This window comes from Cyprinus carpio, chromosome A24, assembly GCF_018340385.1.
Source record: "Cyprinus carpio isolate SPL01 chromosome A24, ASM1834038v1, whole genome shotgun sequence".
NCBI classification, from domain to species: domain Eukaryota; kingdom Metazoa; phylum Chordata; class Actinopteri; order Cypriniformes; family Cyprinidae; genus Cyprinus; species Cyprinus carpio.
This window is the reverse complement of record NC_056595.1, coordinates 15,055,539-15,070,167: the sequence shown is the minus strand read 5'-3', so window position 1 is coordinate 15,070,167 and position 14,629 is coordinate 15,055,539. Positions and strand designations below refer to the sequence as shown.

The 14,629-nt window shown below is 35.5% G+C and overlaps 1 protein-coding gene across 1 annotated transcript in view; it reads left to right on the top strand.

The window, feature by feature from the left end:
* LOC109113266 (vasoactive intestinal polypeptide receptor-like) overlaps positions 1 to 4,397 on the top strand; it is a 45,671-nt gene extending 41,274 nt beyond the window's left edge. Inside the window, 2 exon segments of the mRNA XM_042714317.1 lie at positions 983 to 1,024; positions 2,377 to 4,397. Coding sequence (XP_042570251.1) covers positions 983 to 1,024; positions 2,377 to 2,646 — 312 coding nt within the window. The 3' untranslated portion in view covers positions 2,647 to 4,397.
* The last annotated feature ends 10,232 nt before the right edge of the window (positions 4,398 to 14,629 follow it).

Sequence of the window (14,629 nt, the reverse complement as noted above, 5' to 3'; positions counted from 1 at the left end):
CCATAGAGAATCTCTGTCTCACACACTTTAGCTATTGGCCATTGTTTTTTAATGGCATAATTGGGTGTTTCCTCAGCTGTGGCCACTTTTGCCCTGTGGATGTTTAGAAAACTCTCTTATAAATACTTTTCACATTCTCACTAGTTTATTCAATTTAATTTTTAAATTCATGGAAATTTCCACTACTCTGTGAATGATTTATTGCGTTTAAATTTTGTGTTGAAAATGTTTTTTATTAAGATGTTTGCTCCTTTGTCTTGCTAAGGCATTTTAAGCTAGCACATTTTTGTAACTTAAATACGAACAATAACACAATATTTTCACTCTTTTTTGCATTAATAGATCTTTGATTAGCTACCATTAAATAACAATGGACAATTCATTTGTTGCAGTATTTATTCATCTTTGTTAATTTAAATTAATAACAATAATGTAGTTAACTAATGTTAACAAATGGAACCTTACTGTAAAAAGTTACCAATTTTGTTTTATGAAGATTTTTATTTCTCCTCATTAGATAAATACATTAACTTTTCAGAAAATTTTATTAGAGTAAAAAATGGCAAAAGTGGGGGGGGATACATGAAGGCATGGTAAAAGGTTTTCAAGACAGTTTCAAACGTGACCTTCATGTAAAAATATGGAGAGAAAAAAAAAATCTGTTAGTTTGAATTAAAAAAAAAAAATCCCTTTGGATACAAAAGTGCCCCAATTCTAGCTTTCATAATCAGAGCCACCAGAATGACTGGCATGAATTCAGGAAGGTTCTGTCCCCTTTAGTTAAATACACTTATATCTGCTACAGGACTCACCAACCCATATTTTTTAGGCCACAGTCATACTAGACTGTCTGGTAGGAATCTCTAGACATCTACTGTAGCATTACACATTCCCGTGTGTAATGCTTTGAATGAATGACCTTGTAATACTGTCATTGTACCTACAATGACATATGAGTAAGTTGCTTCACTTGTTTTAACAGGGTTTTGTGGTTGCTGTACTCTACTGTTTCCTGAATGGAGAGGTAAGGCACAGATGGATGGATAAACAGACAGAATCTTTAGGTGCACTCAGTCACAGCTGATCAGAAGCCTCTTCTTATATTGAAGTTTCATTCAATTTCTCTAGCTAAAAGCTAAAGCCCTGGAAGCCTGTAATTGTCTTAGATTCTGCTAGCTCACACAGGCTGCAAATAGCTTTAGACAAACTGGCAAAGGAGGCTATTACTTTGATATATGCATTGATGTTCACAGCATCTTGGGCCTTTTTGCTTGTACAGATAAAATAAAGGGTCACAGGTGCAGACTTTATATCAGGTGCATTCAAATAATTTGACATGAAGTTTAACAACTAGTGTTCAAACTTAAACTGATTTCTATGTGTAAAATGATCCTGTTTTACTATAAAATCAACCTAGGCTCACTGGTGACTACATTTGTGCAAAACCTAAAATACATCACATTTCACTGCACTTCTGAGGTGAACACTAGATGCAGTAAAACAACTTTTGTTCCTTTTCACACACATTATAATTACAGTGACAGATTATTGATAAATAAAGACTTATTTTTGCACTGTTCCTTGCACAATACTATGTTCCTATCTCAAAATACTTTTAACATAGTGCATGATTTGTAAACTAATAGAGTTTGATGTTTTGCATCGCATAACCAGCTCCATATTTATGGCTTTTCTGATGAAGTAAACTTGCTCGATAACTCACCTGCACTTTTGATGTGGAGCCAGTACTTGATGCAAGCTAAAAATGCACGCTTAAATAATCATGAAGTACTTGATGCAAGCTAAAATGGCACGGTTGCTTCCTTCTGCAAATGCTTTATATCTAATGTTGGCTTTAATTAACACTATTGGTTGTTTTTAGGCTAGGACATAGGACATCTTTTCTCCAGCTGATCAACGGTAAAAACACTGGCAGCCAGAATCCCAAAAACTGAACACATAATTCACCAGTCACTAGAGATTTCACTTTAAAACTGCTGTGTTACAAGCAATGCAGTATCTTTTGGGAAAAAAAGCATGCTTTTTTCATGACACTAGGCTTTTTAATAAACCAACATTTGCAATGGAGAAAAATTGAAATGGCTTAAAGAGCCTTTTGTGGATGTCACCTAAAAAAATTATGTAGCGAAATACAAAGTGTACTTCAAGTTTTGCAGAAATACAGGCAGAGTCAAGCATTTCCAGTGAGCCTGGGTTGCGTAAAACCCAGTTGCAACCATTTTTTTTTTACTTCCTTTATGTTCCTTATTTACAGAGTAACATAATGTAACTTGTAGAGTTTTGTACAAAACTGTAGAGTATGAATACGTTTTATCCACTATCAATCGATTAGACTGGACCTTGTCTGTCTCTTAGGTCCAAGCTGAGATCAAGAGGAAATGGAGGCGATGGCACCTTGAAAGGTTTCTAGGTCCTGACACCAAATACCAGCACCCATCCATGGGCAGCAATGGTAACAACTTCAGCACGCAGATCTCCATGCTGACTCGATGCAGCCCCAAGACTCGCCGTGCATCTGCATGTCAAGATGAGATGTCCATCACAGTCTTAGCATCTACAACAATGGGTTATAGTCACCAGAATGAGACTGTGAAAGGACATGAAGACGTTCGGGAAGTGTCCTAGTGAAATTCAGTTCTGAATTTCAGACTGTATTATAATTTTTGGAGATAGACTAAACCTTACATTTGCTGAACATAGCACAATTTGATGCCATAGGAGTCTTAAATGAGGTTCATGTATGAAAAAAAAAACAGTATTGGACAGGCAATGATCATCATCTGCAACATATTAAACCTGTAAATAAAGCCTCAGTGATCTTCTGGAGAGCAGTGAGATTGCAGTTTTGCCATCATTTTGTGCCCGAATCAGATCTGCAGGGACTTTGAAGCAACAGCATCATCAAGAATGATTGATGATACTCTGTAGGAAAAAGAGGTTAGGGATTCTTTACCTGGACTGCACTTATGTATTTTGCTTATGAGGCAAGTTAAAAAACAAAAAACGAAACAAAAAGGTAACCAAAAGTGGATTGTTGAATATCCAATATATGGAGATATACTGTAGAGACCAAATGTGATGTGTCTTCAAAACATGTTGTTCATATTTTTTAATTTTTTTGAATGATGTTTTCAAACCTGTGTGAGTGTGTGTGTGTCTGTATGTGTGTGTGTTTAGGCACATTTGGAAGCCGAATGCCCTTCTCTGCACTATCATTCCAGATCAGTCATCCCAGCGGTGTCAACATTCATTTTGCATGCTTGTTTGAGTGTCATTGTGCCATGTATCGCTGTGACTTGACGGTTTTATGGTCTAATGGCAAATCCTTTTGTGCAAAGAACAAACTATCAATTGTGAGATCAACGATGACAAGGACGGCGCTGTTGGAGCTTGATAGAAATGTCATAGACTTTGACTATGCTTATTATTAATCTTAAGGAATAATAAATGTCGACCAGTTTATTCTTAGCAATGGAATTAGTACTTATGTGCATTGTAAGTCTTTGCAGTAATACTAATGCTGAAATCTTCCATTTCCTTTGTACTGTGACACAACTTTTTTTTTTTTTAACGTCCTTTGGTTTCAGTGGTAACTTGCAGTGCTTGTTCAACCAGAAGGATTTTTGTGTTTATGTACAGGCTAAAGGGAAATGAAAAAGCAGGCCGCCCTGTCATACCAATGTTCTTGTCTCACAGTTTTTCTCATTGAGATGGACTTGCAGCCAGATCACGGCCTGTGAAGTCCCGGAAAGCAACTCGAACTGGGTCAGCGCCACATAAAGATAGTTCTGGATTGTGGTTTCTGTTTCCAGTGGAGTGTGAAAAAATCATGTACAGTCACATCTGATAGAATATATAAAGGGAATGTACACCAAATAAGACTTCTTGCAAAGGTTATAGTAATATATTTAATGAAAAGAATTTAAAGCCTCAAACACTGCCCAATATTGTCGGATGACATATTTTTTTACTTTAAATGTGTGATTAGCCAGATTACCTCTAATCTACCACAATAAAGAATGTATATCCTTATAAAAATATTAAATAAAATGTTGTCATTTTCAATATGTAAAAGATCAAATATTACTTTAAGTTAGCTAGCAGTGTACTTGGTGAACTTTATATAAATGCATATAGGAAAAGGTGCCTATTTTAATCATTTGCGCTGTATAGGCTGTGTCTGGTTTCGGAACAATGTGTAGATATGCTGTTTGTTGTATATTAATTTAGGTGAAGCCTAATATGTAAAGTGCACAGCAGAAAAAAACTGGATGTTGTGTGTATTAACTATGTATCTGTGCTGTGAAAGTGAGTAATATTTGTCCATACCGCATGCAACACATATGGTACAAGTAATAAATTCATAAAAAGCATGACCAGAATTATTTACAGTCATGTGTACACGTGAATATTTTTGTATCCACATTTAATAAGCTTGATACGTGCTATATGTATTTTTGTAACATTTGGGACCATTTTCCACTGTTGTTTGAATGTTTACGATCAACAATTTTAAATAAACAACTTGAGCTGTATATTTACATTGCTCAGAAATTACACACTTGAATACTAATTACAAAAGAACAGCTCATCCATTGGGTTACAACAGACACTCTCATATAAAATCCTTTCTATTTTCCATCTGCCTTCAAGAAAACCAAGAATAAGTCCTGTGTCACAGTCCTTTCCCCCCAGAGAGATTCAGCTAAATAAATTATTTGCTGTGTAAATTTCACTCTTCTAAAATATACAGCTTCCTCTCCGAGCCTGTCAAATCCCAGACATCCATTGAAGAACCATTCTGCCTTTGCCTTCTGGTAAGCACTAAATGAAATTAAGGGCATATAAGCAAATGCTAACACCAAAACCCATTTTTCTACTTTTAGGGGCTTTTGTTTAGTTGTCTAGATAATTGCAGCAATCCATTGTGCCAACTCAATGTCCATCCTGCAAGAAACTGGACTTTTTCCTTATCTAAGGTTTCTTTATTGTCCTTGCCATTCAGCAAAACATGAGGAATAAACCAATATAAACAAGTTAATGTGGGTTGTGGCATGCACTTTAAAATTCTTTAAACTTAAAAAACCTCAAATCTGGAGACCACATGGTCTGGAAAAACAATGCTAAATGCAAATAAGAAAATCCCACCAATTCACACAGGCTTAACTTTTTATAAGAGAGGAGACAATTCCACTATCGTTTGTTATTATTGTCACAGGCAGAGCATCCTCTCCAACTATATGTTATATAATATTTTGTCACAAATTCATGTTCCTTGGTAGTAAAATACGCAAAGCTTATTTTTGGGGTAAACATTATACTGTAGGTGGACCACAGGGAAAAAAATGTAATTCATAAAAAAATTATAACTTGTTTTAAAAAGTTATATTAAATTGTTTTTGCATTCATACTAAAATGCGCTATCATCATACAGTACATTTCAGCTCTTTAACATGGCATTTGATCATTTTTGGACTATTTTTTTTTTTCGGTGAATCCAATTAAAGTCACACCATAACGTGGCTACATTAAGAACCATTTCCAGTCACTCATCATCAGACACCATTATGAAAACATTATGAATTGCCAAAGTAAAACACTCAAAAACACATACTCATGTCAGCAATGGTGGGAAATTCATTGTCTCTGTGCGGTTTCCCCTCATTGTCAGCTGGTCTTGTTTTTTTTTATATGATCATTCGTCTAATATTTCTTTTTAAGACCGCTCTCAAAGGTCTCTGCTTAGGTTTAGGCATAAATGCAGTGACAACATCTCACAGATAATGTTTCAGTCTCTGTAATTATTTAGATTACAGAATCTTATCTGTGTTTCTGTTTTGAAAGGTTCACCGCTTCAGTCAGGGATCATCCATCTACTGAGGTCAGATTGTACTGATAACAAAACACATGAAAAATAAAGCTGTCAGAATGCTCAAGATACAAAATATATTTAATGACTCTCATTATGTCCCAGAGCGATTGTCCCCTAAATCAACCATACAACCTAAGTTCCTCAAATACAAATCATTAAAACTTGCAACCAAAAAAAGTGCAAATCCTTACTTATCGAACCACAAAATACCAAAAAATGCACCGTCATTCCCTCCATGAAAAACTGAAGTGGACATTAGCGTTGCAACTGGATCAGTTTTTCTGGCCAACAGGTCCTCAGCATGAGTCAAACTTGCATTGTGCTGACCCATCTCAGCCCTGATCCACCAGCATGACTGCCCAGCCTGTGCATACCTATAAAGAACATGATGCCTATCAGAGTATTATTCAGCAGCTTCCCATTTAAGGTCCATTCAGTATTATTCAGCAGCTTTATGGTTTTTGAACGTGTCTCCAGCTCGGGGAGCCACCATTACCCTCCTCCATCCCCTGGTCAACTCCTCCTCGAGCACTTTGTTTCACACCATTAATGGAACATATGCAAATAAGCTAATGAATAATGCCAGGGACATATACTGTACCTTATTCTATGCCAACGAGCCCAGCCCAAATTGAAAATGTGTTAACAGAAGTGTTTTATAATAAAACAGAAAGTATCATCACAACCAATTTTACCTAGATGCACTCAACACTTCATTACTCATGCCCATTTTCAAATATTCATGACACAAATCACCAATCAAGCCCAATCACAAACACCAGGTGAAATATTTTCTATGCACTGCAGGCAACAGTTTTCAGTATTCATGCCCCTATGTGTACAATATATTCATCTGTAGCCAATAGTACCCATGGAGGTTCAGCACAACCACTGTTCAACAAGTTTCAAAGCTTTGAGCTGGACCAAACCTGCTTTAAGAATGCCAAATCGGTGCCATTGTATTGCCAAATCGGCTTCCATCTCATTGTTGGACCTGATATTGTAACAAATGACCTCCATTTAATAAACTGGCCCCCGTGTCAAATCAGAGAAGTATAACATTGTCTCAGCTGTCCACATCAGAGAAACATGATATAACATTGTGTGTTCAGTGCTTGCTTTGGGAGATGATCTGCTAATTTGCTTGACACAGATATCACACCCTCAGACATGATACAGAAAAACGAAACCCAGCAGAAATGGGAGATGATCTGCTAATTTGCTTGAGCCAGTGATTTCACCCTCACAGATGTGATTGGGAACCGTGACTCTAGAATTGCCCGAACTCTCAGTCATTTTAACAAAATGCACATAAAAACCCACACACCTGAAACTGCACTTTTCGTTCGTCTCGGCATGTACATCGAAATGGCCCACACACTCCGTGAAACTGCACTTTTGCAGTAAAAGCATGACTGCTATAGATGAGCTTATATCAAAACTATGGTTAATTTACAACTACAAAAGTTAAACTATCCAACAACAAACATTTTAACCATAATACAATAACCATATATTACATAAGAGATGTGCTATGACATTAATACAACTTGACATTTTTTTATGATGCAAATCAACACAAAAAAACAATGCTTATACATAATAAATTTTCAAAAGAACATATTTTATGATGCCATTCAACTTTAAAAAACAATGCTTATAGCTGTTAAATTTTTAAAAGCACATCTAGAGACCATGTGTTCTTTTTCATTCTGCATCTTGTGTGACTGTACAGTATAGCTTGCTGATTCTTGTACAAGTCCTGTAATATTCTCCTCATATGTTTGACTCTGCTGCTATTTAACCGGTCAACATGGGCTCTACTATTTGTCTTGGTTGTAAATTGTGTGCTGGACCAATTATAAGCTTCAAAGCCTTCTTTCATAGCCAAGAAAACATTGCACAGTGTAGGACTGTGTATATTATGAGTCAAAAAAATATTTGATTCATTTATGTGTTATGCTGGCACTGTCCCTCAGCCATTCATTCACACAAAGGCTTTTTGGGATTTCACATCAATGTTCTGCTATTCAAAGCCAAGGTTGTGGTTCCAGTCCACACACATTTGAAAGTGAAAATTAATTGAAGTGAATTCATGGTGTGGGTGAATAGAAAGATGAGTCATACAGATCTGCATGTTTGCAGGAATCTGAATCATAACCGGCATTTGCTACATATTGTCCAGTTCAAAATGAATTTACTATATGCGGTTGATTGAATCAGACTCTCTATTCATAACTCAGTAAATAGGTATTTGTTCATGTTGGCAGATGTGTTAATGTCATTGTAATTGTGTGTGAGGCTTTGATTGTCATTTCCAGATGTTTGCCAGCTCTTCTCTAGGTGTCCAACACATAAACCCTCATAAAACAATGCATGCAATTATCCTCGTTACCATTGCTTTTGGTGCCAAAATTAATTTTAAAGCTTTTCTTAGTGAAGCCAGATTGGATGGCTACAGTACCATGAGATGTTCTGTGCTAATGACACAATTATGTAGAAAATCATACTGTACTATACAATCAACATTCTAAGCTTAAATATCAAAAAAAATTATCCTTAACCCTCTAATACCCACTTGCCCACAATAATTAAGTAATTCAAAATTAATTTATTCATTCATAAAAATTTTGTCATAAAGAAAAATGTAAAACAGTTATTCTTAACCTTTGAAGGCCCACTTGCCCTAGTTTTGTTCTTGAAAACAGTGTTTCACACTGAAACACACAATTTGTTATAGACAATGGGTATAGAAAAGAATCACCCTCCTTTAAAATAATCCTATTTTGTTGCTTTGCAGGCTGAAATGAAGACGGACACAGTTTTTGTTTCATCCAGCTGTATTTACTCAGTCCACTCTGAATCACATTCTCAATGGCACACAAAGCCATTTGACTTTCAGCTGTGTTCAGTTGTGGTCATTTTGATCAGTTCAGCATGAAAAGAGCTTTCCTGGAGCATTTCAGTCCTTGGTAGTGCAACTAAAGCAAACAATCAACTATGGGTGGCAAGGCACTGTCAAAAGATCTCCAGGATAAAGTTATGGACAGGCAGGAGTCAGGAGATGGATACAAAAAAAAATTCAAATGCTTTATCAATGCCTAGAAGCACAGTGAAGTCTGTTATTGAGAAGTGGAAGGTATTTATATACGACACAGATCCTCCCTGGATCAGGACGTCTATCCAAACTGGAAGAAAGAGTTAGGAAACTGCTCAGAGAGGCGACCAAGAGTTGCAGGAATTTATGATTGTGTGCATGTGACAACAATATCACAATTCCTCCACAAATGTGGCTTGTATAGAATATGAGGGTTGAAAGAAAAAAGCCACTCCTCAAAAAAAGGCCACAAGTAGTCGACTGAGCTTTGCCAAAACTCACCTTGAAGATTCGGAGGCAAAAACTTCATTATTTGGCCTCAACACCAAACGATATGTTTGCATGGTGGAAATACAATACTGCTCACCATCCAAATAACAGCATTCCTCCAGTAAAGCATGGAGGTGGTAAGATCCTGTTATGGGGTGTTTCTCTGCAGCAGGGACTGGAGCACTTGTCAGGATAGAAGGAAAAATGGATGGGGAAAAATCCCGTCAAATTCTTGAGGAAAATCTGCTGCCCTCTGCCAGTAAGTTGTCAATGGGAAGAAGGTTTACCTTACAACATGACAATGACTCAAACCACACAGCAAATCGGAGCGCACAGTGGTTGAAGGAGAAAAAGGTAAATGTCATTGCATGGCCCAGTCAGAGCCCAGACTTAAACCTCACTAAAAATCTGTGGAATGACTTGAAGACTGCAGTCCACAAACGCTCACCATCAAATTCAACTGAAATTTGTTCTGCAAAGAAGAGTGGGAAAATATTGCAAAGTCTAGATGTGCAAAGAGACAAATCCCAATAGACTGTAATTAAAGGCTATAATTAAAGCAAAAGTTGTTTCAACAAAATACTGACACAAGGAGGTGATCCTTTTTCCAACTTAGTAATTATGTTATATCTTTCACTTGGATGTTATAAGTTGCAGTAAATACAGCTGGATAAAACAAAAACTGTGTCCGTCTTCATTTCAGGCTGCAAAGCAACAAAATTCTTTTTTATACCCACTGTAAGAATAATTTGACTACTTTTACTTGCCCAGTGCAACATCTAAATATGCTTTGAACATAGACTGAGCCAATTTAGATTTGATTCAAGCCAAATCCAAATGAGCGATTCATTATGAGATGAACAGAATCAAGTGCAATCTGTGAAATAATTAATTTTTTCCCAACAGTTTCCCTCCACTTTAAGGGTGGCTTGACCTTTCTTCCAAAAGTCCAAAGGAGAGAAGACATGCTCTCAGTGGGGTGGACTCACCCTGTGGCAACTCGCACAAGTTTTAATGGGTTTATGTGTTTGATTTTTCCAGAGGTGGAGAATTTCACACATGAATGAAGCAGACCTCTAACATCAAACAGAGACTGTGCTTATCGACCGTTGACTTTCTTACCATGCTCTGAGGAAGACTAGGAAGCAAAACATATAGGTTTATTTGCAACACTTTCTGAATTAGGAGGAAAGCGTGGCTGTTCTGTACTCCTATATGCAATATGCCTGGCTATATGCAAATGTAAATGGTACTCTCACTAAAATGTTTGATTTTTATATCCCAGTCTTTGATATTAGCTATCGCTATTTAAACAAAGCTTCACCGAATTCTTATTGTTATTCTATATCTTATTGTTATTCACTATAGCTACTCATGTTATACTTGAGAATACACTGCAAGGAGCTGCAAACTAAAGCTTCAGATAACCAGCAAGAAATCACCCGTGACTAAACTAAGATTCATCAATGTAATAAACTCTAAAAGATCCATCTGAAGTCTTTGATAAAAATTGCACCGTTTAATCTCCATTTGCAATTGCAAACAGTGTTTCTTTCTTCATTCAGCACGACTGCATCAAACCAATAACTTCAAATGCCTATAAAAACAATCTTCTGTGCTTAAAGGCTTGCTTTTAAGTGTTCATTTCAGATTAAGGAGGTAAAGCACTTCAAAGCAAAGCTCTCTCAACAAGACTTCCCTGTTCATTTGTATTTATTCTTTAATTAAGGGTTTAATACTATTGTGGTACTGATAGGAAAGTCTATCGCATTGAAATCAAATTAGTATGAGATTGAGATTTTAAGTCAAATGGTTTCCTTTCAACCTGTATACTGTTTTCAAATGTGAGATGGAGTCAAATTTGACAAAACTGCATTTTTGGCAGTCATTTTTAAAAAGATTTGAGAGTCTTAGTATTAGGCAAAATATAAAAAGCAATGTCCCTCCACGTATATGTAGCGTTTATTTGTAGCTAAAATCTAGACTGTCTAACTTATTAATTAAATGGTAATGAGGTAAATATTTAAATGTCATTCATATCTTTTAATATTAATATTATATTATAATTTTAATATATTATATTCCTAGTATTATCTATATTTTAATATGAATTTCTCAAAAGCCTTATGTAACTACAGTCTTATTTGAAGAGGATTAAGGCTTCTATAATATTCACGAGATAAATTAGTTAGTAGTGTCTATAAATTAGTCTTTACAGCTTTTATCTGTGGGTGTATGACTTATATTTAAGAAACTCATTTAGTGGCAAAAAAGTTTAAATGCATAATTCAAAGTTGAACATAAAATAGAAGAGTTAGTGACTGATTTTTCATCTCTGAAAATGAAACATCACTAAGAATGTATGCTGTAAAATCTGGATTTCTAAGGATCTGGAATTTTTGTAATGAATTTCAAATTATAAGACTCATTTACAAAGATGTCAATGCCAAATACATTGTGGACCTGAAAAGTCTGATGCCACTATGTGAAAATGCGTCACTTTGGCATTTTTTTGAGCTTGGAAAGCAAGAAGATCTGACCTTTTTAGGATCACAATTTTCTTATTTGAATAGTGACCTAGAAAGAACTAGAAATAGAGCAGATTATTCATTTTTATGCCTTGACATCTCTTTGTTCAACATCCAGTTTTGAAAAGCCTCTTCATTTACATTTAGGCTACATTTAACTGATCAAAAATACAGTAAAAACAGTTAAAATAACTCTATTCCATTTTAACATGCAATTTTTTTTTCTGTGATGCTAAGCTGACTTTTCAGCAGCCATTACTCTCTTAAGTGTCACACATCATTCTAATATGCTGATTTGAGAAACATTTATTATTATCAAGGTTGAAAACAGTTGTGTTGCTTCATATTTTTGTGAAAAATGTATTACTTTTTTTCAGGATATTCTTCAGGACAATCTTAGATTTTCACTATGGTCTGAGACTGTATATGGATGAAAAAAAAAAGCCAACTAAAACTGATTGAAACAGGGTCTTTCAGAGTCAAAACAACCTCTAGAGCAAATACAATGTCCATGAAGAATTCTACTGGTAATGTAAGGTATAAAATATTTATTGTATGTTAGGGTCACCCTTTTGTAACACATACTTAAATAAAACAAATAAATAAATAAGAAATATTAAAACTGTCATCACCCTCATGTTGTTCAAACCTGTATGCCTTTCTTATTGTTTAAAGGAGATGTTTGGAAGAATGACCATAAACATTTGCTTTAAGAGTATAGACAAAAAGATACAATAAAAGTGAATAGTCACTGAAACATCTTTTGTACAATATTCAACACAAAAAGAAAGTCATACAGGTCTGGAATGACATGAAGTTGAGTAAATGATTACAGAATTTTCATTTTTGGCTGAACTACCCGTTTGAAATTATTCATATTCAGTAAATCACTGTCTTTCAAACAGAACTAGGTGCTAAAACCATGTAAACCAGCTTTATTAAGTCTACCCACACATAATATATATGCAAAAACACATATAATACCAACAACTGGATTACATATGGTTTTGTTTAATCAGATATTCATAATGCTGCCAAGGAACTGCCTCAATTAACAGTGTTTCCATCTCATGTTTGAAACAAACGGTCTCTGGAGTGTCTCATTTTCACTGAGAGTACAATGATTTATCAGGACAAAGAAAAAGATGGAGGTGGTACAGTACCAGACACGGTTCCTGTGGCTCTTTTGTTTGCTGTGCAGGCTCCCTTCCTCTAGTCCAATCTGAATCATGAGGCCTGTATAACAGAAATTGACAAATTACCAAGCATTGTTGGAAAGTAATTATTAGAAGCATATTTGGTTAAGATCCTACTCAATTCAACAATATTCCAGAGTCCAGCTGAAAGCCAAGTGTGTTTCACAAATGCATTATAAAGGAACCAGTCAGGTCTGCAAAACTGCATTGACAGACACTTGGATACATAATTTAACCTATGAAAAATCAATTTCCTTTTTTAGATTGGTGCATATGTGCCTGAATGAACTTTGTTCACAAGTTTGATTGTAATGCATACGTTTTGCATCACAGGGGGAGAAAGACATAAAAAGAGGTCACAAATACTATCCTCAAATTCTGAATTTGTATAACATAGTCAAAGTTCAAGCAAAATTGTTTTCTCATATTGAATGAACTGCTGTAGTATGGGTGAAGCACAAAGCAATTTATAGAGCAATGCAAGAAAGAAAATCTGAGAGAAATTCTCATTGTATGAAATCCGCTATCTCAGCAACCTTCCTATTAATCATCTGATTAATGATTCATGTCCGATAATAAAGATATGCTTGTTTTGACATCCATGTTTATCATTCAGAAAGAATGTTAACAGATGCTGTTAATCACAGATTTATTCAGACAATGTGAAAGGTCTAAGTAAACATATTACTTTAAGAGGAAAAAGCAAGGCATGACTACAGAAAGACTACAAACTTGAATTCCTTCAGAATTTCGGAGAAAAACTAGGAAGACTTTGTTTCTTATTATACAGCAGTTAAGGGCTGTTAACACAGAGGACTATAACAGTTAAGTTTTGATAATAATTCTAATTCTATGAGAATAGGGAAGTATAATGATAACGGAACAGGAACAATATCGGTGGAATAACTTTAAGAACATTTTTTATCCATTTGATGAATGCTAAACCATTGACTATCAGAATCAACCCGACATTAAAACGGACAAGCATTTAAAGCGGCAGACGACAAAACTGCATCGCCTGCTTGTAATGTACTGAACTGTGCATTAATGGTGTGGATTTGTCATTACATCTTTATGCCAGTAGGTGGCGACAAATTGCTGTCTTTATAAGCAAGTCATTGGCTGCATCCAAATATGCATCGCAAAGTACGTACTTACTGTACTCAAAATCGGAGTGTATGCGATTTTGGATGCAGCCATTGACTCATTTGCTCAAATGATTCATTCAAAAACACAGATTCATTCAGGATTTGAACAAGTGAGTAATTAAATAATAGGTTTACACTCAAACGATTCGTTCAAAAACAATGATTAATTCAGGAACAAAACAAGTGAGTAATTGAATCATTCACTCAAGCCACCCATTCAAAAACACTGATTTCTTCAGGAACAATCTAATTATTGTTTTGAATTATTTTTATTGGTGGAGCACAAAAAAAGAGACTAATGTGCTTGCAATGTTGCATCCAAAATGTACATTATTCGATATTAAGTGAAGAAATGCTCTGTAGACATCTTACTCTTCTTCAGAAATAAAGGAGATGTTCATTTCTCTGTGGCTATGCCTGCAAACCAGACCTGTGAGTGCCAACAGGAGAAGCAGAACCCTGTGACTGATCCTCTCATGCTTGTTTAACACAGAAAT